Here is an 18,896-nt window from a genome sequence, read left to right as displayed (position 1 = left end):
ATGGAAAAGATTAAGAAATTCCACATGATTTTCCTCAAGTTACAGTTTCTGCCTAAAGTCACCAGGTAAACCTACATGGCTGTAAATAGCTACCTAACATTTCACTACCCTCAGTCATCTGAGATTGAGTAAATATTTCGGTTAAAACTGTCTGATGTCAAATACATGCAACAGAAAGATGATGTTCCTGATGTCTTCTAAGACATTCCAAGCACCTTGTCACTTACTCCCTTTGTCACAAGAAGATTTACCGCCTTTGATTTCATGATATCTCCCTTAGAATTCCCTGGTCCCTCTTGGGGATGGCCACTTCCTCGTTCCCCCTCTTACAGCAAGAACAAAATCATGTGAGGTTTGGTGCTGTTTTAATGACCAAGTGTAGGGGCAAGAGGTGAGGAGGGATTATTTTGTTAGCAGGCTCCGGGAATTCCATGGTCATGTAGAAAGAGGGATTTCTTAACAATGAGGAGTGTGATTATCTTCCTCAATTGCAGACAAGCACTCTGGTCAGGGAGACATCTCCCCACACTTCCACCATATTCACAAATAGTGGCGGAATTCGATGAAGAAAGTTGTAAATGCGTTGGCCATTTACCATTACCTATGGGAGGAAAAATGCATCAGAAAGACAGTATGCCACCAGACAAGTTTTCAGCCTCCTCTCCACTCTCCCTTAGTACCAATTATATTTCCCAAGAAAACTCCTAGTTATACAAGTGAACCTAGTAGACACAATTCTGTTTGTGGATGAAATTTTGTGCTCATTTGAGACAGTTGCTCACGTTATTTCTAATGTTTTCTCTCATTTCTCTCATGAAGTTCTACACTCCGTGTCATACAGTCTCTGTTCACTCAGCCTCCCTTCTAACCTGGAGGATCCCCATCATCAAGGAATGTGTCTCAGGAACTTCAGACCCTGTATCTCTCACAGGGTCTGTTGCAGGGTTACTGCTCGACCATGTTCACTGAACGCATACCTTTCAGTTACATGAACTGTGACTGCATTTCACTACTGATGGCAGTTTCTCTTTGGAGAAACTTACATCTGAGGTAATAGTGGCAAAGAATGGAACCCAGTGTTCTTACAGAGTTAAAGGAGGACAGATATAAAACACACAATATTGTCCTCAACAACTTTTTTTTTTTTTTTTTTTTTTTGAGAGGGAGTTTCACTCTTGTTGCACAGGCTGGAGTTCAACAGTACAATCTTGGCTCACTGCAATTTCTGCCTCCCAGGTTCAAGCAATTCTCCTGCCTCAGCCTCTTGAGTAGCCGGAATTACAGGTATGTGCCACCACGCCCATCTAATTTTGTATTTTTAGTAGAGACGAGTTTTCTCCATGTTGGTCAGGCTGGTCTCAAACTCTCAACCTCAGGTGATCCACCTGCTTTGGCCTCCCAAAGTGCTGGGATTACAGGGATGAGCCATTGTGCCTGGCCATCATCAAAAACTTCTAAGCATAGGGAAAGATTCCTCACTTGAATCTGAATAAAATGTGAATCTTTTGGCCTACTCACTAGAGAAGGCCAGAAAGTATGGATTTTTTTTTTTTATATTGAGACCATAGAGAAAGTCTCCTTATCAGTATTAACTTATCAAATTTAAAATGCACACATTTTGAATCAGTTTTTCATTTTTTAAAAATTATCTACCAACATAAGCATAAGGAGGTTGGTAATTACAAAAGGATTGATTAGAAAGCTTAACACAATATCATTTGTGAGAGCAAAATACTGAAGACAACTTTAATGCTCCAAAAGGGGTCAAGTTCAATAATTTTGGGTAAACTTTTCAAAGCAATATTTTGCAGTTTTTACAAACTGAAGCAGCATCATGGATTGATAATATCTTCAAGATACATTCTTTGACAACAAATCAACTTAGTTCCTAAAGCATAATGTGTAGAGCAACTTTTACCAGGATTTGCTTAAAAACAAATAAAATCATAGACATATCTATATGCTTCCATAGGAAGAGATTTTCTCTGAAGGGCTGGGAACAGTGGTTTATGCCTGTCATCCCAGTATTTTGGGAGGCCAAGGTGGGCAAATGAAACGAGGTCGAGAGTCCAAGACTGGCCTGGCCAACATGATGAAACCCTGTCTCTACTAAAAATACTTAGTTGTGGCATGCACCTGTAGTGGGAGGCTAAGGCAAGAGAATCGCTTGAATCTGGGTGGTGGCGGTTACAGTGAGCTGTGATCATGCCATCACACTCCAACCTGGATAGGAAAGTGAGACTCTGTCTCAAAAAATAAGATAAGATAAAGTAAAATAAAAAGATTCTTTCTGAGGGAGAGCAGAGCTCTGATAATGTTGCTCTTATGAGTAGAATTGGGGCCAAAAAGTGAGACAAAGACATAATTTTTGAATAATTAAAATGACCTTTTTCTTAAGTATATTATATACAATCAGCTAAATGAAAATTTAAATAGTAGCATAAGTAGAAATGATCACTATAGAAAAAGACAGAGGAGATTTCCACTTTGGGAGAAATGGCAGGTGAGCCGACCTTGACCTTGGTTAGATTTGCGAAAGAGCCGAGGATGGCAGTGCCAGCAGAGGGCGCTCTGTGACAAGGACCTGGAACAGGAGTAGTTATGGGAGATGGGCCCCAAGAGACTGGTGGGGCCAGATCAACAAGAGCTGCCTCCTGCTCTGGGAGCCCAAAGAGGCTGGATGCTGAAGGTTCCTGGGGTGCTCACCTTGTATTCATCGTAATGCACATAGACGCGCAGCTCAAATGATTTGCCATCCTCAAAGGGCACATTGTAGCATTTCTCCTCGCACCTCCACATCCCAATCTCACGAGTGTTCATGACCACACAATTGCCAAAGTTCACTCGGAATTGGAAGGCAATATCTGAGTCCTCATTTGTCCCAGTGTAGAAATTCACCTGCAGCTGTGGATCATTGCTGAGGGCAAAGCACACAGCAGGTTGGGCAGGTCCCTCCCTTGCGCAAACACACACTCAACACACACACAAATCCCTTCCCCCCTTTACCCAGGGCAAAAGTCTCCCTGATGATACTGCAGGCCTGCTCCCTGTGGGGATGCTTCAGCTCCTCATGCTTCTGACAGAGAAGTGCTGTTCTCCTCATTTCCAGATGAAAATTGAGCCCCAGTCACTGACCTGGATCCATGATTTGTTCAAGTTCTATGCCCTCTGATAAAGAGCCACAACCCCAACCCACTGAGTGTTCTCCTCCCCTAGGCCCCATGGCTGGCCCACATGCAGTTGCTGCAGGTCTCATGCCGGGTGCTGGAGGGTCTCCAGGACCTGCACCTGCATGAAGCCTCCATACTGCCAGCTAGACATTTCCACATCACTCACACATAACATCAAGCCCTTAGCAAATCTTCTCCCTTCTCTTCCACTCCCTCCATTGGACCATAGAGTACTCACAGAAAAGAGAGTTTCGGTCTCCCTGTGATTATCACGCAGGAACCAATAGACAAGGACACAGGAAGTTTGTATGGCACCTGCCAGGGTATTTGAGAGTGAATTAGAGGTGCACAGTCAGGTGCAGCCTCCCCTCCTGTAACAGATTCCCATGGTGAAGGAGTTTAGAGATCAAAGGGCAGACTCTGAGGCCTCCCCCTTTCACCCTTCCACAGTCAGGGGCCCATATTCCTGAAGATATGGTGGACCCATAGGTAAGAGCAAGAGTTCAGGAGCCAGGATGCCTGGATTCCAGTTCTCATTTTGCCTTATGCTAGCAGTGCCATCTTATATCCACTACTTGAACACTCCATGCCTCAGTTTCCCCAGCACAAGGAGGATTATCAGGAATTCTTATTTTGTAGGATGTTCTCCATAAGAGAGGAGTTAATATACATAAAACTTTTACCCTAATCCTTGGCATGTGTAGGTCCTGTTAGGGGTGAACTAACAGAACAGGGGAGTCCACCTGAAACACTGACCTGCCTTCATTTTCACCTTGGAAAATGAAAACAAGACTTGAGGATGTAAGAATTTAAAAATTCACTCCAGTGAAAACAATCCTTATAAAAAGAGAAAGGGAAATAATGAAAGAACAGAAAACCCCTGTGTGAGGGATGCACATGCATCAAATCATCAAGGGCAATGGACGTCCTTCCCAGAAGAGCACAGCCCCAGGACTTGCACAAATGAAGCCTGTGGGTCAGGGACATGGAAGGAATCATTGATTTCTACGATGACTAGAAGTGGTTGATAATTTTTCTGTATTTCTGAGATAGGGTCTTGCTCTGTCGCCCAGGCTGACATGCAGTGGTGCAATCATAGCTCACTGAAACCGCGAACTCCTGGGCTGCAGTGATCCTCACACACCTGCCCCCTTCTTGAGTAGCTGGGGTGAAAGGTTCCTGTCACTCTGCCAGTCTGATATTTAAAGTTTTTTAAAGAAAGGGTCTCACTATGATGCCCAGAGTGGTCTCAAACTTCTGGCCTCAAGTTATTCTCCCATCTTTGCCTCCCAAATTGGTGGGATTATAGCCATGAGCCAGTGAACCCAGCTGCTTTGTTGATTAATATCCACTGTAAGCTCTGTCTGAACTGAGACTAAACTTGTTCCTTCATGGGTGGAGGAACAAATTTAGTCTCAGTTCACACAGAGTTTACAGTGGATATTTTGTGTGATTCAGTCTCTGAAACCACAGCCTCTAATGTCCTTCCCTGGCAAATCAGTATCTGCACACCCTCCTGTCCCAAGATGGGAAGAATAGGCTGGGCTGGGATAGGGAAGCTGAGCCTGGGAGGCACAAGCCAGAGATAACTCTGTGCAGTCCCCACCTGAGGAATCATCACCCCCTAGTCTGCATTCCTCTTCTCACTCTTACTGGGAAGAGACATCTACTGATCATGCATTCCACTCTCATAAGTGATCTGTAATGAGTCCTCGATAACTCACAATCCCCAAGATCCCCACCAGTTAAGCCACCTGGGATTCACATTGACACAAATGAAACGACACACAGCTGCTTCATCAGAGGTGCTGCTGTGTGGGGAAGAACCTTCACATGCACAGAAGGCCACATGCATGTCCCCAGTTCAATACCCAGTCACATCCCAGCAGACACACACCCACAGTCACACAGAGCCATGTCACTCACTGAGTCACACATAACTGCTCACTGTGAACATAAAGATGCTCATGCACTGGTCTGGCTGCACTCACACACAGAAACTCACTTCACAGACAGGAAGACAAAGCACACTCACTCCCTTATACTCACTCAGACACCTGCCCCTCCTGGTGGGCCATCCACCTCCCACCTAAAGTCACATCATCTCAGCAGATTTCACTCTCATCAGACATTATCACATGCTCACAGAGGGTTACACTGGTCCAGGGTCCACAACCCCCACCCCACAAGCATCTCAGATACCACAGCCTCAGGATTGCTCTTCTACACACACACACAACTCTCAGTAAAGCATTCACGGAAGGAATGCTCATATTTTCATCTCTTAACAGCTCTCCTGTTTCTTGTTTGGTTTATGTTACTTGAGATTATTGAAGGCTGTGCCTTTTCAACTCACAGGTAGTGATGACATTGTTGTCTTCTTCTGGGCGACTCTTCAAAATTGTGTCTGGTCTTCTGTGTGAATCTCTGAGTTGCAGCATTTAAATGTTCCCTTTCAGCCCTGCCCTCTGGCTTCATTCCAGATTCCATGCTCCTCCAAGCAAGCTTTCCTTGAAGCATGAAAAAGGCTCAGATGTCAGGAGGAAACTCAGTCACAACCATAGCTGTTTGCAGGTCTGTGTCTGTAATGCAGTAGAAATTAAGGTCCGGGATTTATTAGGCTGTGGTTGAGTTACCAGCGAAATGCATACATAAGGATGATGGAGTGAGGGGTAGTGATTGAAAATCCTAGCCTTTGTGCCTCTCAGGCCTTTTCTCTACTATGCAGAATCTACCCAGAAGGTGTACATTTTCTCAATTTGTACAACGGCTAAAAATAAAAAGTTGGGGAATCTCGGGAGAGACGTTAGCCCTAGAAGGTAATTCTTCTCTTTGCCTTTTAAGGTTCTGGGAGAGCACTGACCTTGATCCTCGGATCTGGGGAGAGAAGTAGAGAAAGTTCTTTCATGAACCTGCCCCACACTAGACCCCTTGGCTCTGCCAGGTGAGGGCCACTCTCATCTGTCTGTCACACACCTGGGCTCTAAATACACCCTCTCCTTTCTCTTGGAGTCCATGGAAACCAAAGTTTCAGAGATACTGTTTCTCCTGCAGATTCTAGGAGAAAGGTAAAATTTGTTTTTTTCTTCGGTTTTTAAAAAATTTACTATAGGTTCAGGGATACATATGCAGATAAACTCACATCATGGGGTTTGTGGTACACATGATTTCTTCACCTGGGTACTACACATAGTACTGAATAGTTATTTTTTCTCCTCCGATCCCATCTCTTACCCTCCATCCTCAAGTAGGCCCCAGTGTGTGTTGTTCCCTTCTTGGTGTCCGTGAGTTTCATCATTTAGTTCACAATTACAAGTGAGAATATGCAGGATTTGATTTTCTGTTCCTGCATTAGTTTGCTAAGAATTATTGACTCCAGCTCCATCCACGTTCCTGCAAAAGACATAATCTCACTTTTTTTTTAGGACTGCATAGTATTCCATTGTGTACATGTACCACATTTTCTGTAGCTAATCTGTCCTTGCTGGGCATTTGGGTTCATTCTGTGTCTTTGCTATTGCACACAGCATTGCAATTAACATTCATGTACATGTGTTTATGGCAGAATGATTTCTATTCTTCGGGGTATACACCAAGTAATGGGACTGCTAGGCTGAATGGCAGTTCTGTTGTTAGCTCTTTGAGGAATCACCACACTGCATTCCACAATGGGTGAACTAATTTACACTGTCACCAGCAATGTGTAAGTGCTCCCTTTTCGCCACAACCTTTCCAGTATCTGTTTTTGTTTGTTTGTTTGTTGTTTTTTAATAAGAATCTTTCTGGCAGGTGTGGGATGGTATCTCATTGTGGTTTTGATTTGCATTTCTCTAATGTTCAGTGATGTTGAGCTTGTTTTATATGTTTGCTGGCCACCTGTATGTCTACTTTTGAAAAGTGTCTGTTCCTGTCTTTTACTCATCTTTTGTTGTTGTTATTGTTTTAAGATCTGTCTCACTCTGATACTCAGGCTAGAGTGGTGTGGCACCATCTTGGCTCACTGCAATCTCTGGCTCCTGGGCTAAGGTGATCCTCCCAGCTCAGCCATTTGTATAGCTGGAACTGCAGGAGCATGTCACCAGGGTAGGCTAATTTTTCTATTTTTAGTAAAGATGGGTTTTTGCCATGTTACCCAGCCTGTTCTCAAATTCCTGGGCTCAAGGGATCCACCAGCCTTGGCTGCCCAAAGTGCTGGAATTACAGGCACAAGTCACTGTGCCAAGCCCTTTGCCCACTGTTTTATGGGCTTGTTTCTTTCTTGTAAAGTTGTTGAAATTTCCTATAGATGCTGGATATTAAACCTTCTTCAGATAAATACTTTGAAAATATTTTCTCCTATTTTGTAGGCTGTTTACTCTGTTGATACTTTCCTTTGCTGTTCAGAAGCTCGTTACTTTAATTAGATCCCATTTGTCAATTTTTGCTTTTGTTGAGATTTCCTTTGACATGTTCATTTCAAAATCTTTGCCCATGCCTATGTCCTGCAGGGTATTGCCTAGGTTGTCTTCCAGGGTTTTTACAGTTTGGGTTTTACGTTGAAGACTTCAATCTATCTTGAGTTGATTTTTGTATATGGTATACAGAAGGAGTCCAGTTTCAATCTTCTGCATATGGCTATCCTGTTCTCCCACCATCATTTCTTGAGTAGGGTGTTGTTTTTCCACTGCTTGTTTGGTCAGCTTTGTCGAAGATCAGATGGTTATAGGTGTGTAGCCTCCTTTCTGGGCTCTTCATTCTTTTCCGCTGGTCTGTGTGTCTGTTTTCAGATCAATACCATGCTGTTTTGGTTACTATAGCCTTGTAGTATAGTTTGAAGTTGAGTAATGTGATGCTTCCAGCTTTGTTGGTTTTGCTTAGAATTGTCTTGGTTACTTTGCTCTTTTTATGTTCCATGTGAATTTTAAAATATTTTTTAAATGCTGTAAAGAATGTCATTATGTCAAGAATAGTTTTTTTCTAATTCTGTAAAAATGCCTAGTTTGACAGGAATAGCATTGTATCTGTAAATTTCTTTGGGCAGTATGGCTGTTTTAATGACATTGATTTTTCTTATCCATGAGCATGGAACATTCTTCCATTGCTTCATGTCATCTCTTGTTTCTTTGAGCAGTGTTTTGTCATTCTCATTGTAGGGATGTTTTACCTCCCTGGTTAACTTTATTTTTATGTATTTTATTCATTTTATGGCAATTGTGAATAAAATTGCATCCCTGATTTGGCCCCATGCATTGCTGTTTTTGGCAAATAAGAGTTCTAGTGATTTTGCACATTGATTTTGTATTCTGAAACTTTGATAAAGTTGTTTACCAGCTTAAGGGTCTTTTGGGCAGAGAGTATAGGGTTTCCTAGATATAGAATCATGGCATGTGCAAACAGGGATGGTTTGACCTTGCTCTCTATGTGGATGCCCTTTCTTTCTTTCTCTTGCTGGATGATCTGGCCAGGACTTCCCATATTATGTTAAACTGGAGTGCTGACAGAGGTCACTCTGGAAATTGTGGTTTGAAAATCCAAGTTGAATTTCTGCTTCATTCATCATGGAGATTTTGACTATGATCTACCAAATACAATACAAAACAAAATGAAACAAAACAAAACAAAACAACATTCCTCTCTTATTCTGTCACATTGGCCCCTCATTTGCAAATAAAGGGCTCAACGCACCAATGCTCAGCACCACGGACAGCGCCCCAGGGGAAACAGTTTTGAGGGACTTGGGTATCAAGGACAATATTATCACAGAGTAGATTTATTCTGTGAGAGGCTTCAACAAAAACTGAAAAGCCCCAAAACCTTTGAGAATGAATGCTTTAGAGTCCAGAAAATGACTTTCTGGGCTTTGAGCAATGCCATATTTGCTAAGAGAAGATCAGGAATTTGGGTTGAGGAGCATGAAAAGGAAGTTGAGTAGGTCCCCAGAGGCAATTCAAAATTTCTTTGTTGAACATTGACTCCTGAACTCTATGTCATTTCTTTGTATCTGAGATGTCATTTTGTCCACCATGAGCAAAGTAGTATCTGAGATTAAAATGTTGTAACAAATGGCCTGTGTGAACTAAAATGAGCTGGTGAATATCAGTCAAGAAAGGGGAGTCACTGTGTGTGTTGCAAGGCCAGCATGTAAGAATCTATAGGTTATTCAAATAAAATGAGTATCGCCTAGAGGCAAGCAGATATGAAATCAAACTCAAGTTTTGCTTAGGAAGTCACGGGCCTCAAGATAGTCTTCATCCACTCAGAGCAAGAATTGCCTAATTCGCCAAGAAATTATTTCCATGCTGTTGATGGGGTCTATAATCCATTATCAAATAGAGAAGTGACCAAGGCTGTGACAGGGATGGTGTAAGGAGGAGAGTGTTCCTAATCAGAACCTGAGACTTTCCTGTGACTGGAGAGGGAATTTCAGCCCATACTGGAAAGAAACAACAGAGAAAGGCATAAAGAGTGTGATTCACTGTACATTGACCCCTCTAGGTATCTAGATGTTAGGTTAAAGAAGCGGTACAGAGAGAAACATACCCATGAGTAGGTTTGGAGTCGAACGAGCTGTGACAATGAACATGAGTAAAGACGATGATGATGATCAAAATGATGCCTGAGATGGGCCCAGCAGAAAAAAAGAGGCTATTTGATGAGACCCTCTTCAATCTGACTTTTAGGGAATATGTTGTTTACCTTCTCCTTAGTGATTCTCCATTTGAACTATGAAGCAGATAATAATAGCTTTTGTAGAGGAAAAAGAGCTGTTATTCTGCCATCTTGGTAAAAGCTCTAAGAAGCTAAAAATGGAAGATAAAGCCAATTGCTTCAGGAAAACATTACCAGATAAAGTGAAAATAGGGTCTTGCTGGTTTTCTCAGAATATGGCCCATTACTGTGGTCTATTTTCTTTTCTGTACTTTTAAATTTATGTACAAGGAGCTAACATGGTTTCTTTCATTGGGTGGATGCTTTGGTTATTCAAGGGAGACATATCTTACTCCAACTTAATGAAACGTCTATTTTTAAGTACTTATGAAAACACTGGGGGCACATATTGAGGCAGTATTTCTGGAACATACCATGCTGGTTTGAGCAGATAGGACAAAAGGGGGAATCCAGGCTGAATTTTCTTAAGTGGCTCTAGTAGAGATGCTGGTGACCCCTCTTGCTTCCCGGAGTGCAACGAGGCAAAAGGTGCCATTTATTATCTTTTGCCCTTCTAAAATAGTTGCGTACACTGCACTTTCCTATGTCTACTTCAGTCTTGTACGTTTGATTTGTGCAAATAATATATCCTTTTAGTGCATATGTTAAAAGAAAGTGCACCTGATAATTTGTAGTAACCTCATGCACACGTGATAGTAATTGAATGATAAGATGCTGGACTTCAAAATGAGCCTGTTCTATTGCCTTCAGTGGTTCCTTACAGGGTTCATATTTTTGGTATGTGAGAAGTGTGTAAGCCCATATACACACTTACACATGTAAGCTTGGAACTGAGTGAAAATAGTTTCCAAGGATGACCCCTTAGGACCACAAGTCAAAATAACCACAGCTGTGGATTACTCTTCGTTTGATATGGGTTGCCTGTGTCACTCACGTTGATCAATGTAATGTCTTAGAAGTGAAACTGTCTACCTTTCAAAGCAGGGTGCTATAATGTCCTGCGCCTTCTCCTTGAGCCGTTTGGAAAACTTTGGTTGATGGAAGGCAATAACCATTCATTAAGTCCAAGAGCCATGAGACTCTCATGATTTGTGGAAAATCAAGGCATGAATGGAAAAGTGAGACAGGGAAGGAGATAACCAGCCAGCCCCCAGGCGTTCACCCAGTCCTAGTGTTGAGTAAGACATGAGTGAAGCATCCCCTGGAATACCAGCCTACAGATTCTCGGAAAACATGACTCCCACCATCCACGTGAGTCCAGTAAACCAGAAAAGCTAAGAGAGATCAGAATAAACGGTTGCTTTCAGCCAATGTATGTTGTGAGATTTGCTGTACTGCAATGCCTAAATGTAACAGCTGCAAAGCAAGGTCTCATCACTGTGTCTGTGTGTATGAATTGTGTCTATTACAAAAATGAACTATATATTTTCTGATCTAAAAACCATGATCACATTGTTTCCAAAGAGAAATCCCAGAATTCCATCTACATAAATTGGAAAAATCTTGCAAGTATTTAGAAACAAGAACAATCAGGATCATTGAAGGGAAGTCATTAAACTCCAGTGATTCTCTAACTATTGCTTGGAGTGAAATTTTCACATGGAAAATTTGATGTGTGTTTTTTTTTTTTGAGACAGAGTCTCACTCTGTCACCCAGGTTGGAGTGCAGTGGCATGATCTCAGCTCACTGCACCCTCTGCCTGCTGGATTCAAGCAATTCCCAAGCAATTCTCATGTCTCAACCTCCCAATTACCTAGAATTACAGGTGCATGCCACCACACCCAGCTAATTTTTGTATTATTAGTAGAGATAGCTTCGCCATGCTGGGCAGGCTAGTCTCATACTCCTCACCTCAAGTGATCTGCCTGCCTTGGCCTCCCAAAGTTCTGGGATTACAGGCATGAGACACCATGCCTGGCTAGAAATTTATCATCTTTTTCTAAAGCTTTACAGCAGCCTGCACAGAGTGAGGCACAGCATTCAAATACAGAAAATATTCTGCAAACAATGGAAAGAATTAAGAAATTGCACCAGATTATCCTAAAGTTACAGTTTCTCCCCAAAGCCACCAGTTATACCTGTGTGACTGTAAAAAGCTACCTAACATTTCAGTGCAGTGAGTCATCTGAGTTTGAGTAAAGGTTTTGGTTAACGATCTGACGTCAACTACATGCTACAGAAGGATGACATTCCTAATTTCTCAGACATTCCAGGGACTTTGTCACTCACTCTTTGAGTCATAGGAAGGTTTTTCCTCTTTGATGTCTTTTTTTTTTTTGGAGACGGAGTTTCGCTCTTCTTACCCAGGCTGGAGTGCAATGGTGCGATCTCGGCTCACCGCAACCTCCGCCTCCTGGGTTCAGGCAATTCTCATGCCTCAGCCTCCTGAGTAGCTGGGATTATAGGCACGCGCCACCATGCCCAGTTAATTTTTTGTGTTTTTAGTAGAGACGGGGTTTCACCATGTTGACCAGGTTGGTCTCGATCTTTCAACCTTGTGATCCACCCGCCTCGGCCTCCCAAAGTGCTGGGATTACAGGCTTGAGCCACGGAGCCCGGCCCTCTTTGATGTCTTAATGCTTCCCATACAGTGACTCAGGCCCTTTTGGGCTACTTCCTCTTTCCCCTCTTGAAGCAAGAACCAAATCCTGGGAGGTTTAGTGAACTTTTAATGACTGTGTGGGAAAGAGTGAGGAGGAATTATTCTGTTAACAGGCTCTGAGAATCCCATGGTCATGCAGAAAGAGGGATTTCTCAACAGCGAGAAGTCTGGTCATCTCTTTCAATGCAGATAATTACTGAGGTCATGGACACATCTTTCCACGTTTGGATCCTCTTCACAGACGTGGGCAGGAGTTGATGAGCAAAGGTGTAACAGTGTTGGCCACTTACCATTACATACAAGAGGGAAAACGCAGCTGGGCGCGGTGGTTCAAGCCTGTAATCCCAGCATTTTGGGAGGCCGAGGCGGGTGGATCACGAGGTCAAGAGATCGAGACCATCCTGGTCAACATGGTGAAACCCCGTCTCTACTAAAAATACAAAAAATTAGCTGGGCATGGTGGCGTGTGCCTGTAATCCCAGCTACTCAGGAGGCTGAGGCAGGAGAATTGCCTGAACCCAGGAGGTGGAGGTTGCGGTGAGCCGAGATCGCGCCATTGCACTCCAGCCTGGGTAACAACAGCAAAACTCCATCTCAAAAAAAAAAAAAAAAAAAGAGGGAAAATGCAGCAAAGTGACAGCATGCCACCAAACAAGCTTTTAGCCTTCTCTCCACTCTGTCCTAGTACTTACAATATCCCCTGAGAAAACTCCTAGTTATACAACTGAACTCAGTAGACAAGCTTCTGTTGACAGACTACCTTTTGCGGCTACTTGAGACAGTTGCTCACTTTATTTCTAATGTTTCCTCTTATTCCTCCAGTGAGGCTCTACCACTCAGCTTTGCAAGGTCCCTGTTTGCTCAGCCTCCCCTCTAACCTAGGTCAAGGCTAGGGACCATGTCAGTGAATTTGAATCCCTGCATCTTGTACAGAGCCTCTCACAGGGTTAGAGCTCAGCAATGTTCATTGAATCCATACATTTGAGTTCCATGAACTATGACTGCCATTTATTGCTGAGGTCCTACTTTTTCTTTGGAGAAGCCCAGATTTGGGTGATGGTGGCAAAGAATAAAACCCAAGCCCTCTTACAAAAATGAAACAGACAGGTATTGTAAAACATAGAATATTATCTTCAACGACTTCTAAGCATATGAAAAGATCCATCACTTACATCTGAATAAAATGTGAATATTTTGGCCTACTCATTAGAGAATGCCAGAAAGTAGGGATATATTCATTGTACCAAGGCTGTAGAGAAAGGTACCTTATTAGTATTAATGTATCAAATTTAAAATGCATATATCTTTAAACCAGATTTTTATTTCTTTGTAATTATCTTTCAATATAAGTATTGAGAGGTTGATAATGACAAAAAGATTGATTAGAAATCTTAATACAGCATCATTTGTGAGAGAAAAATATTGGAAACAACCTCAATGCCCATTAAAGGATCTCATTCAATAATTTTGAGGCACCTTTCTAATGGAATATTATACAATTTTTAACAACTGAGGAAGCACCAAATATTGATGATGTTTTCAAGATATATTTTTAAATTGGGGATTCTTGAAAAAGACGTTGGCTCTAGAAGGCAATTCTTCTTTTGCCTTTAAATATTCTGGGACAGCACTGACCTTGATCCTCAGGGTGATCTGCAAGAGAGGTAGAGAAGGTCCTTGCATGAACCTGCCCCAAACTAGGCCCCTTGGCTCTACCAGGTGAGGGTTGCTCTCATCTGTCTGTCACACACCTGGGCTCTACCTATACCTTCACCTTTCTTTTGATGTCCATGTGAATCATAGTTCATAGTTTCAGAGACACTGTTTCTCCTGCAGATTCCAGGAGAAAAGTGTGATTGGTTTTTTTTCTTTGTTTTTTAAACTTTTATTTTAGGTTCAGGGGTACATGTGCAGGAAAACTCGTGTCATGGCAGCTTGTGGTAAAGATTATTTCACCACAAAGGTACTAAGCCTAGTACCCAATAGTTATTTTTCTGCTCTTGTCCCAACTTTCACCCTCCCCCTTCAAGTAGGCTCCAGGGTGTGTTGTTCCCCTCTTGGTTTCCTTGAGCTTCATCATTCAGCTCACACTTCCAAGTGGGAACATGCAGTATTTGGTTTTTGCTTCCACATTGGTTCTCTAAGGATAATGGCCTTCAGCTCCACCCATGTTCCTGCAAAAGACATAATCTCATTCTTTTCTGAGGCTGCATAGTATTCTGTGGTGTATATGTACTACATTTTCTCTATCCAGTTTGTCCTTCATGGGCATTTAGGTTGATTTCATGTCTTTTCTAACGTGCATAGTGTTGTATTAACATTCACGTGCACATAATTTTACGGTAGAATGATTTATATTCTTTGGGGTATATACCCAGTGATGGGTAGCTGCGTTGAGTGATAGTTCCATGTTTAGTTGTTTTAGGAATCATCACACTGCTTTCCACAATGGTCAAACTAATTTACATTGCCACCAACAATGTGTAAGTGATCCCTTTTTTTAGAAGCTTGTCAGCATCTGTTATTTTTTTACTTTTGGATACTAGCCATTCTGACTGGTGAGATAGTATCTTACAGTTTTGATTTACATTTTTCTAACGTTCGGGGATGCTGAGCTTCTTTTCAAATGCTTGCTGGCCATGTGTATGTCTTCTTTTGAAAAGTGTCTGTCCCTGTCCTTTGTCTACTTTTTTTGAGACAGGGTTTCACTCTGATACCCAGGCTGAAGTGCAATGGTGAAATCTCAGCTCACTGCAACCTCTGCTTGGGCTCAGGAGGTCCTCCCAGCTCAGCCTCTTGAGTAGCTGACATTACAGGTGCCTGTGACAACACTCAGCTAATTTTTCTATTTTTCATATAGACACAGTTTCTCTATTTGCCTAGGCTGGTTTTGAACTTCTTAATTGAAGCAATCCACCTGCCTCAGCCATCCAAAATGCTGGAATTAGAGGTGTGAGCCACTGCACCCAGCCCTTTGCCCATTTTTTTATGGAGCTGTTTGTTCTTTCCTTGGAAAGTTGTTACAGTTCCTTATAGATGCTAGATATTAGACAATTTTCAGATACATAATTTGCAAATATTTTCTCTCATTCTGTAGGTTGTCTGTTGATAGGTTCTGTTGCTGTGCAGAAGTTCCTTAGTTTAAATAGATCCATTTGTCAATTTCTGCTCTTCTTGTGATTGCTTTTGGCATCTTTGTCATGAAACTTTTGCTAATTCCTACATTCAGAATGTTATTGCCTAAATAGCCTTCCAGGGCTTCTATAGTTTCGTATTATACAGTTAAGTCTTTAACACATTTTAAGTTGATGTTTCTATATAATCCAAGAAAGGGGTTCAGGTTCAACCATCTGCATATGGCTAGCATGCCCAGATGCATATGGCTATCCTGTTCATCCATGTCCAGAAATCATTTCCTGAATAGGAAGTAATTTTTCCATTGTTTGTTTGGTCGGCCTTGTTCAAGATCAGGTGGCTGTAGGTGTAGAACCTTACATCTTTGTTCTCTACTCTGTTCTATTGGTCTGTGTCTCTTTTTGTACAAGTGCTATGCTATTGGTTACTGTGGCCCTGAAGTACAGTTTGAAGTTGGGTAATGTGATTCTTCCAGCTTTGTTCTTATTGCTTAGAACTGTCTTGGTTGTCCAACCTGCTCTTGGTTCCATGAGCATCTTAAAATACATCTTTCTAATCCTGTAGAGAATGTCATTGTTAGTTCAATAGGAATAGCGTTGAATCTGTACAGTTCTTTGGGCAGTGTGGCTGTTTTAATAATAATGATTTCTGCTATCCATGAGCACGGAATATTTTTCCATTTGTTGGGTGATCTCTGTTTTTTTTTTTAAGCAGTGTTTCATCATTCTCATTGCAACAATCTTTCACCTCCCTGGTTAGCTATATTCTTAGATATTTTATTCTTTTCATGGAAATTGAGAATGGAATTGCACTTCTGATTTGTCCTGATGCTCTTCCTGTCTTTGCCCCCACCCACAGGCCCCAGTGTGTATTGTTCCTCTCCCTGTGTCTATGTGTTCTCACTATTCAACTCCCACTTACAGGTTATAACATGTGGTATTTTGTTTTCTGTTTCTATGTTAGTTTGCTGAGGATGATGGCTTTCAGCTTCATCCATGTCCCTGCAAATGACATGATCTCATTCCTTTTTATGGCTGCATTTTTCAGCTCCATGATTATCATTTGATCCTTTTAATCATTTCAACCTTTTTGTTAAACTTATCTAATAAAATTGTGATTCCTTCTCTGTGTTGTTTTGAATTTCCTTGAGTTTACTTAACACCACTAAATTGAATTTTCTGTCTGAAAGGTCACATATCTCTGTTTCTCCCTGGTGCCTATTTAGTTTATTTGAGGATATCATGCTTTCCTGGACGCTGTTGACACTAGCAGACGTTCTTCAGTGTCTGAGCATTGAGTCATAGGGTATTTATTGTGGTGTTCACTGTCTAGGCTTGTTTGTACCTGTCCTTTTATCGAAGGCTTTCCAGATATTCTAAAGAACTTGAGTGTTTTGATCTAAGCTGTATCTGCTTTAGTGCAAACTCAAACCCAATAATGTGATTCTTGCAGACTACTACAGTGACCACCTTGATGGTCATGGACAAGATCCAAGAGAATTCTCTGGATCACAATGCAGGGACTTTTGTTCTTTTACCTTTCTTTCTCCCAAAAAAACTGAGTCTCTCTCTCTCTCTCTCTCTCTCTCTCTCTCTCTCTCTCTCTCTCTCTCTCTCCCCACTGTGTGTGTGTGTGTGTGTGTGTGTGTGTGTTGAGACACCAAAATCTGAGAATGGAGTTACACAAGCACCATTGTGACCACCACCACTAGGACTGGGTGAAATCTGAAGCCAGTACAGCAATGGGTCTCACTGAAGAACTTCTATAACCACTCCCTGGTTGCAACCTAGATTCATTCAAGGCCCTGGGAAGCAGCAGATGGCAGAGCAAGCCAGGTCTGTGGGCTTCCCTTCAGGGTGGTGAGTTTCCCCAGGCCTGGGGTGAATCCAGAGGTGCCACCTGAAAGTCAGAGACTAAAGTCAAAAACCTTAGAAGTCAGTATGGTGTTCTATTGTACTGCAGCTGAGCTGGCACTCAAACCACAAGATACATTTCTTCCCCACTCTTTCTCTTTCCAAAGGCAGTGGCCACCCCATAACCATTGCCACAATGGAGAGTACTGCTAGACTGTCACAGATGTTCCCTTAAGGTCCACAGGCTCTTAAGTCAACTCATGGTGAATGCTGGCTGGCATTCACCCCACAGGGCCATGAACTCTCATCTGGCTCAGAGCAGGTAAATAGGTATCATCCAAGAACCAAGGCCTGGAATTAGGGAAGCCAAGAACCTGCTTGGTGCTCTACTCCCTTGTGGCCATGCTGGTAGCTAAGGTGCAAGACAGAGTCCCTTTTCCTCTTTTCTCTGCTTTTACCAAGCAGAAAAAGGTTTGCCCCATAGCAACCACAGCTGGTAATGTGCTGAGTCCCACTAGAAGCCAGCAGATCTTGGAGACTCATCAAAGGGCCTCAGCAGGAGAGAGAAAGTTGCTGAGTAGGTCCCCAGAGGCAATTCACATATTTTTTGCTGAACATTGACTCCTAAACTCTGTGTTTTCTTTTTGTATCTGAAACATGATTCCTGGCCACTATGAGCACAGAGTAGTACCTGAGATAAAAATGAGCATAGCCAATGGCCAACACGCACTTAAGCTGATGAGCATTATTCAAGAAAGGGCATTCACTGTGTGTTTGTATAGCAAAGCCAGTATGTAGGACTGTGTAGGTTATTAAAATACAACAGCCACCAGCCAAGAGATAAGTCAATATGAAATTAAAGGCATTTTCTGTTCAGCAAGCCATGGGTCCTAGGATGATTTTCATCTACTCAGAACAAAAATTTCTTAATTCCACAAGAAATTAATTCCATGCTGGTGATGGGGCCTATAATCCATTATCAAAATATAAAACTAATCCAGACTCAGACAGGGAAGGTATACGAAGAAGAGTGTACCTATTCAAAATCCAAGAGTTTCCAGTGAGAGAAGAAATTTTATTTCATACTGGAATGAAATGAGGGAGAAAGCTGAGCAGAGCATGATTAGCTGTGGTTTGGCACCTCAAGGTATCTGGAAGTTAGGTTAAAGATGTGTAAGGAGAGAAGCATACCCATGAGTAGGACTGGAGTTGAGTGAGCTATTACAATGAACAAGGTAGGGAGGAGGATGTGGAGAATCAAAATGATGCCTGAGATGAGTCCTGTGGAAGAGATCATTGATGGAACCCTTTTCCATTTGCATATTTTAGTTTGTAGGTAATATGTCATTTATCCTAAGTAGTTCTTTAGACGTGCATGGAAGCAGATAATCACAGCTCTTTTTAATTTTTTAAAAATTATTGTTACACTTTAAGTTTTGGGGTACATGTGCAGAACATGCAGAATACGTTACACAGGTATACACATG

At 42.1% G+C, this 18,896-nt stretch overlaps 1 protein-coding gene across 1 annotated transcript; it reads right to left on the bottom strand.

Annotated features, from left to right (window-relative positions):
* Window positions 1–390: 390 nt before the first annotated feature.
* On the bottom strand, window positions 391–5,828 carry LOC101037147 (galactoside-binding soluble lectin 13). Its single transcript, XM_003943148.3, has 4 exons — window positions 5,527–5,828; window positions 3,409–3,485; window positions 2,707–2,917; window positions 391–601 (listed from the first exon to the last, which is right to left on the bottom strand). Exons 1-4 carry the CDS (start codon window positions 5,539–5,541, stop codon window positions 485–487), a joined length of 420 nt encoding a protein of 139 aa, XP_003943197.1. The 5' UTR covers window positions 5,542–5,828; the 3' UTR covers window positions 391–484.
* Window positions 5,829–18,896: the final 13,068 nt, after the last annotated feature.

This window comes from Saimiri boliviensis, chromosome 14, assembly GCF_048565385.1.
Source record: "Saimiri boliviensis isolate mSaiBol1 chromosome 14, mSaiBol1.pri, whole genome shotgun sequence".
NCBI classification, from domain to species: Eukaryota; Metazoa; Chordata; class Mammalia; order Primates; family Cebidae; genus Saimiri; species Saimiri boliviensis.
Note: the sequence above shows the minus strand (reverse complement) of the source record. Positions and strands in the feature narration are given on the sequence as shown.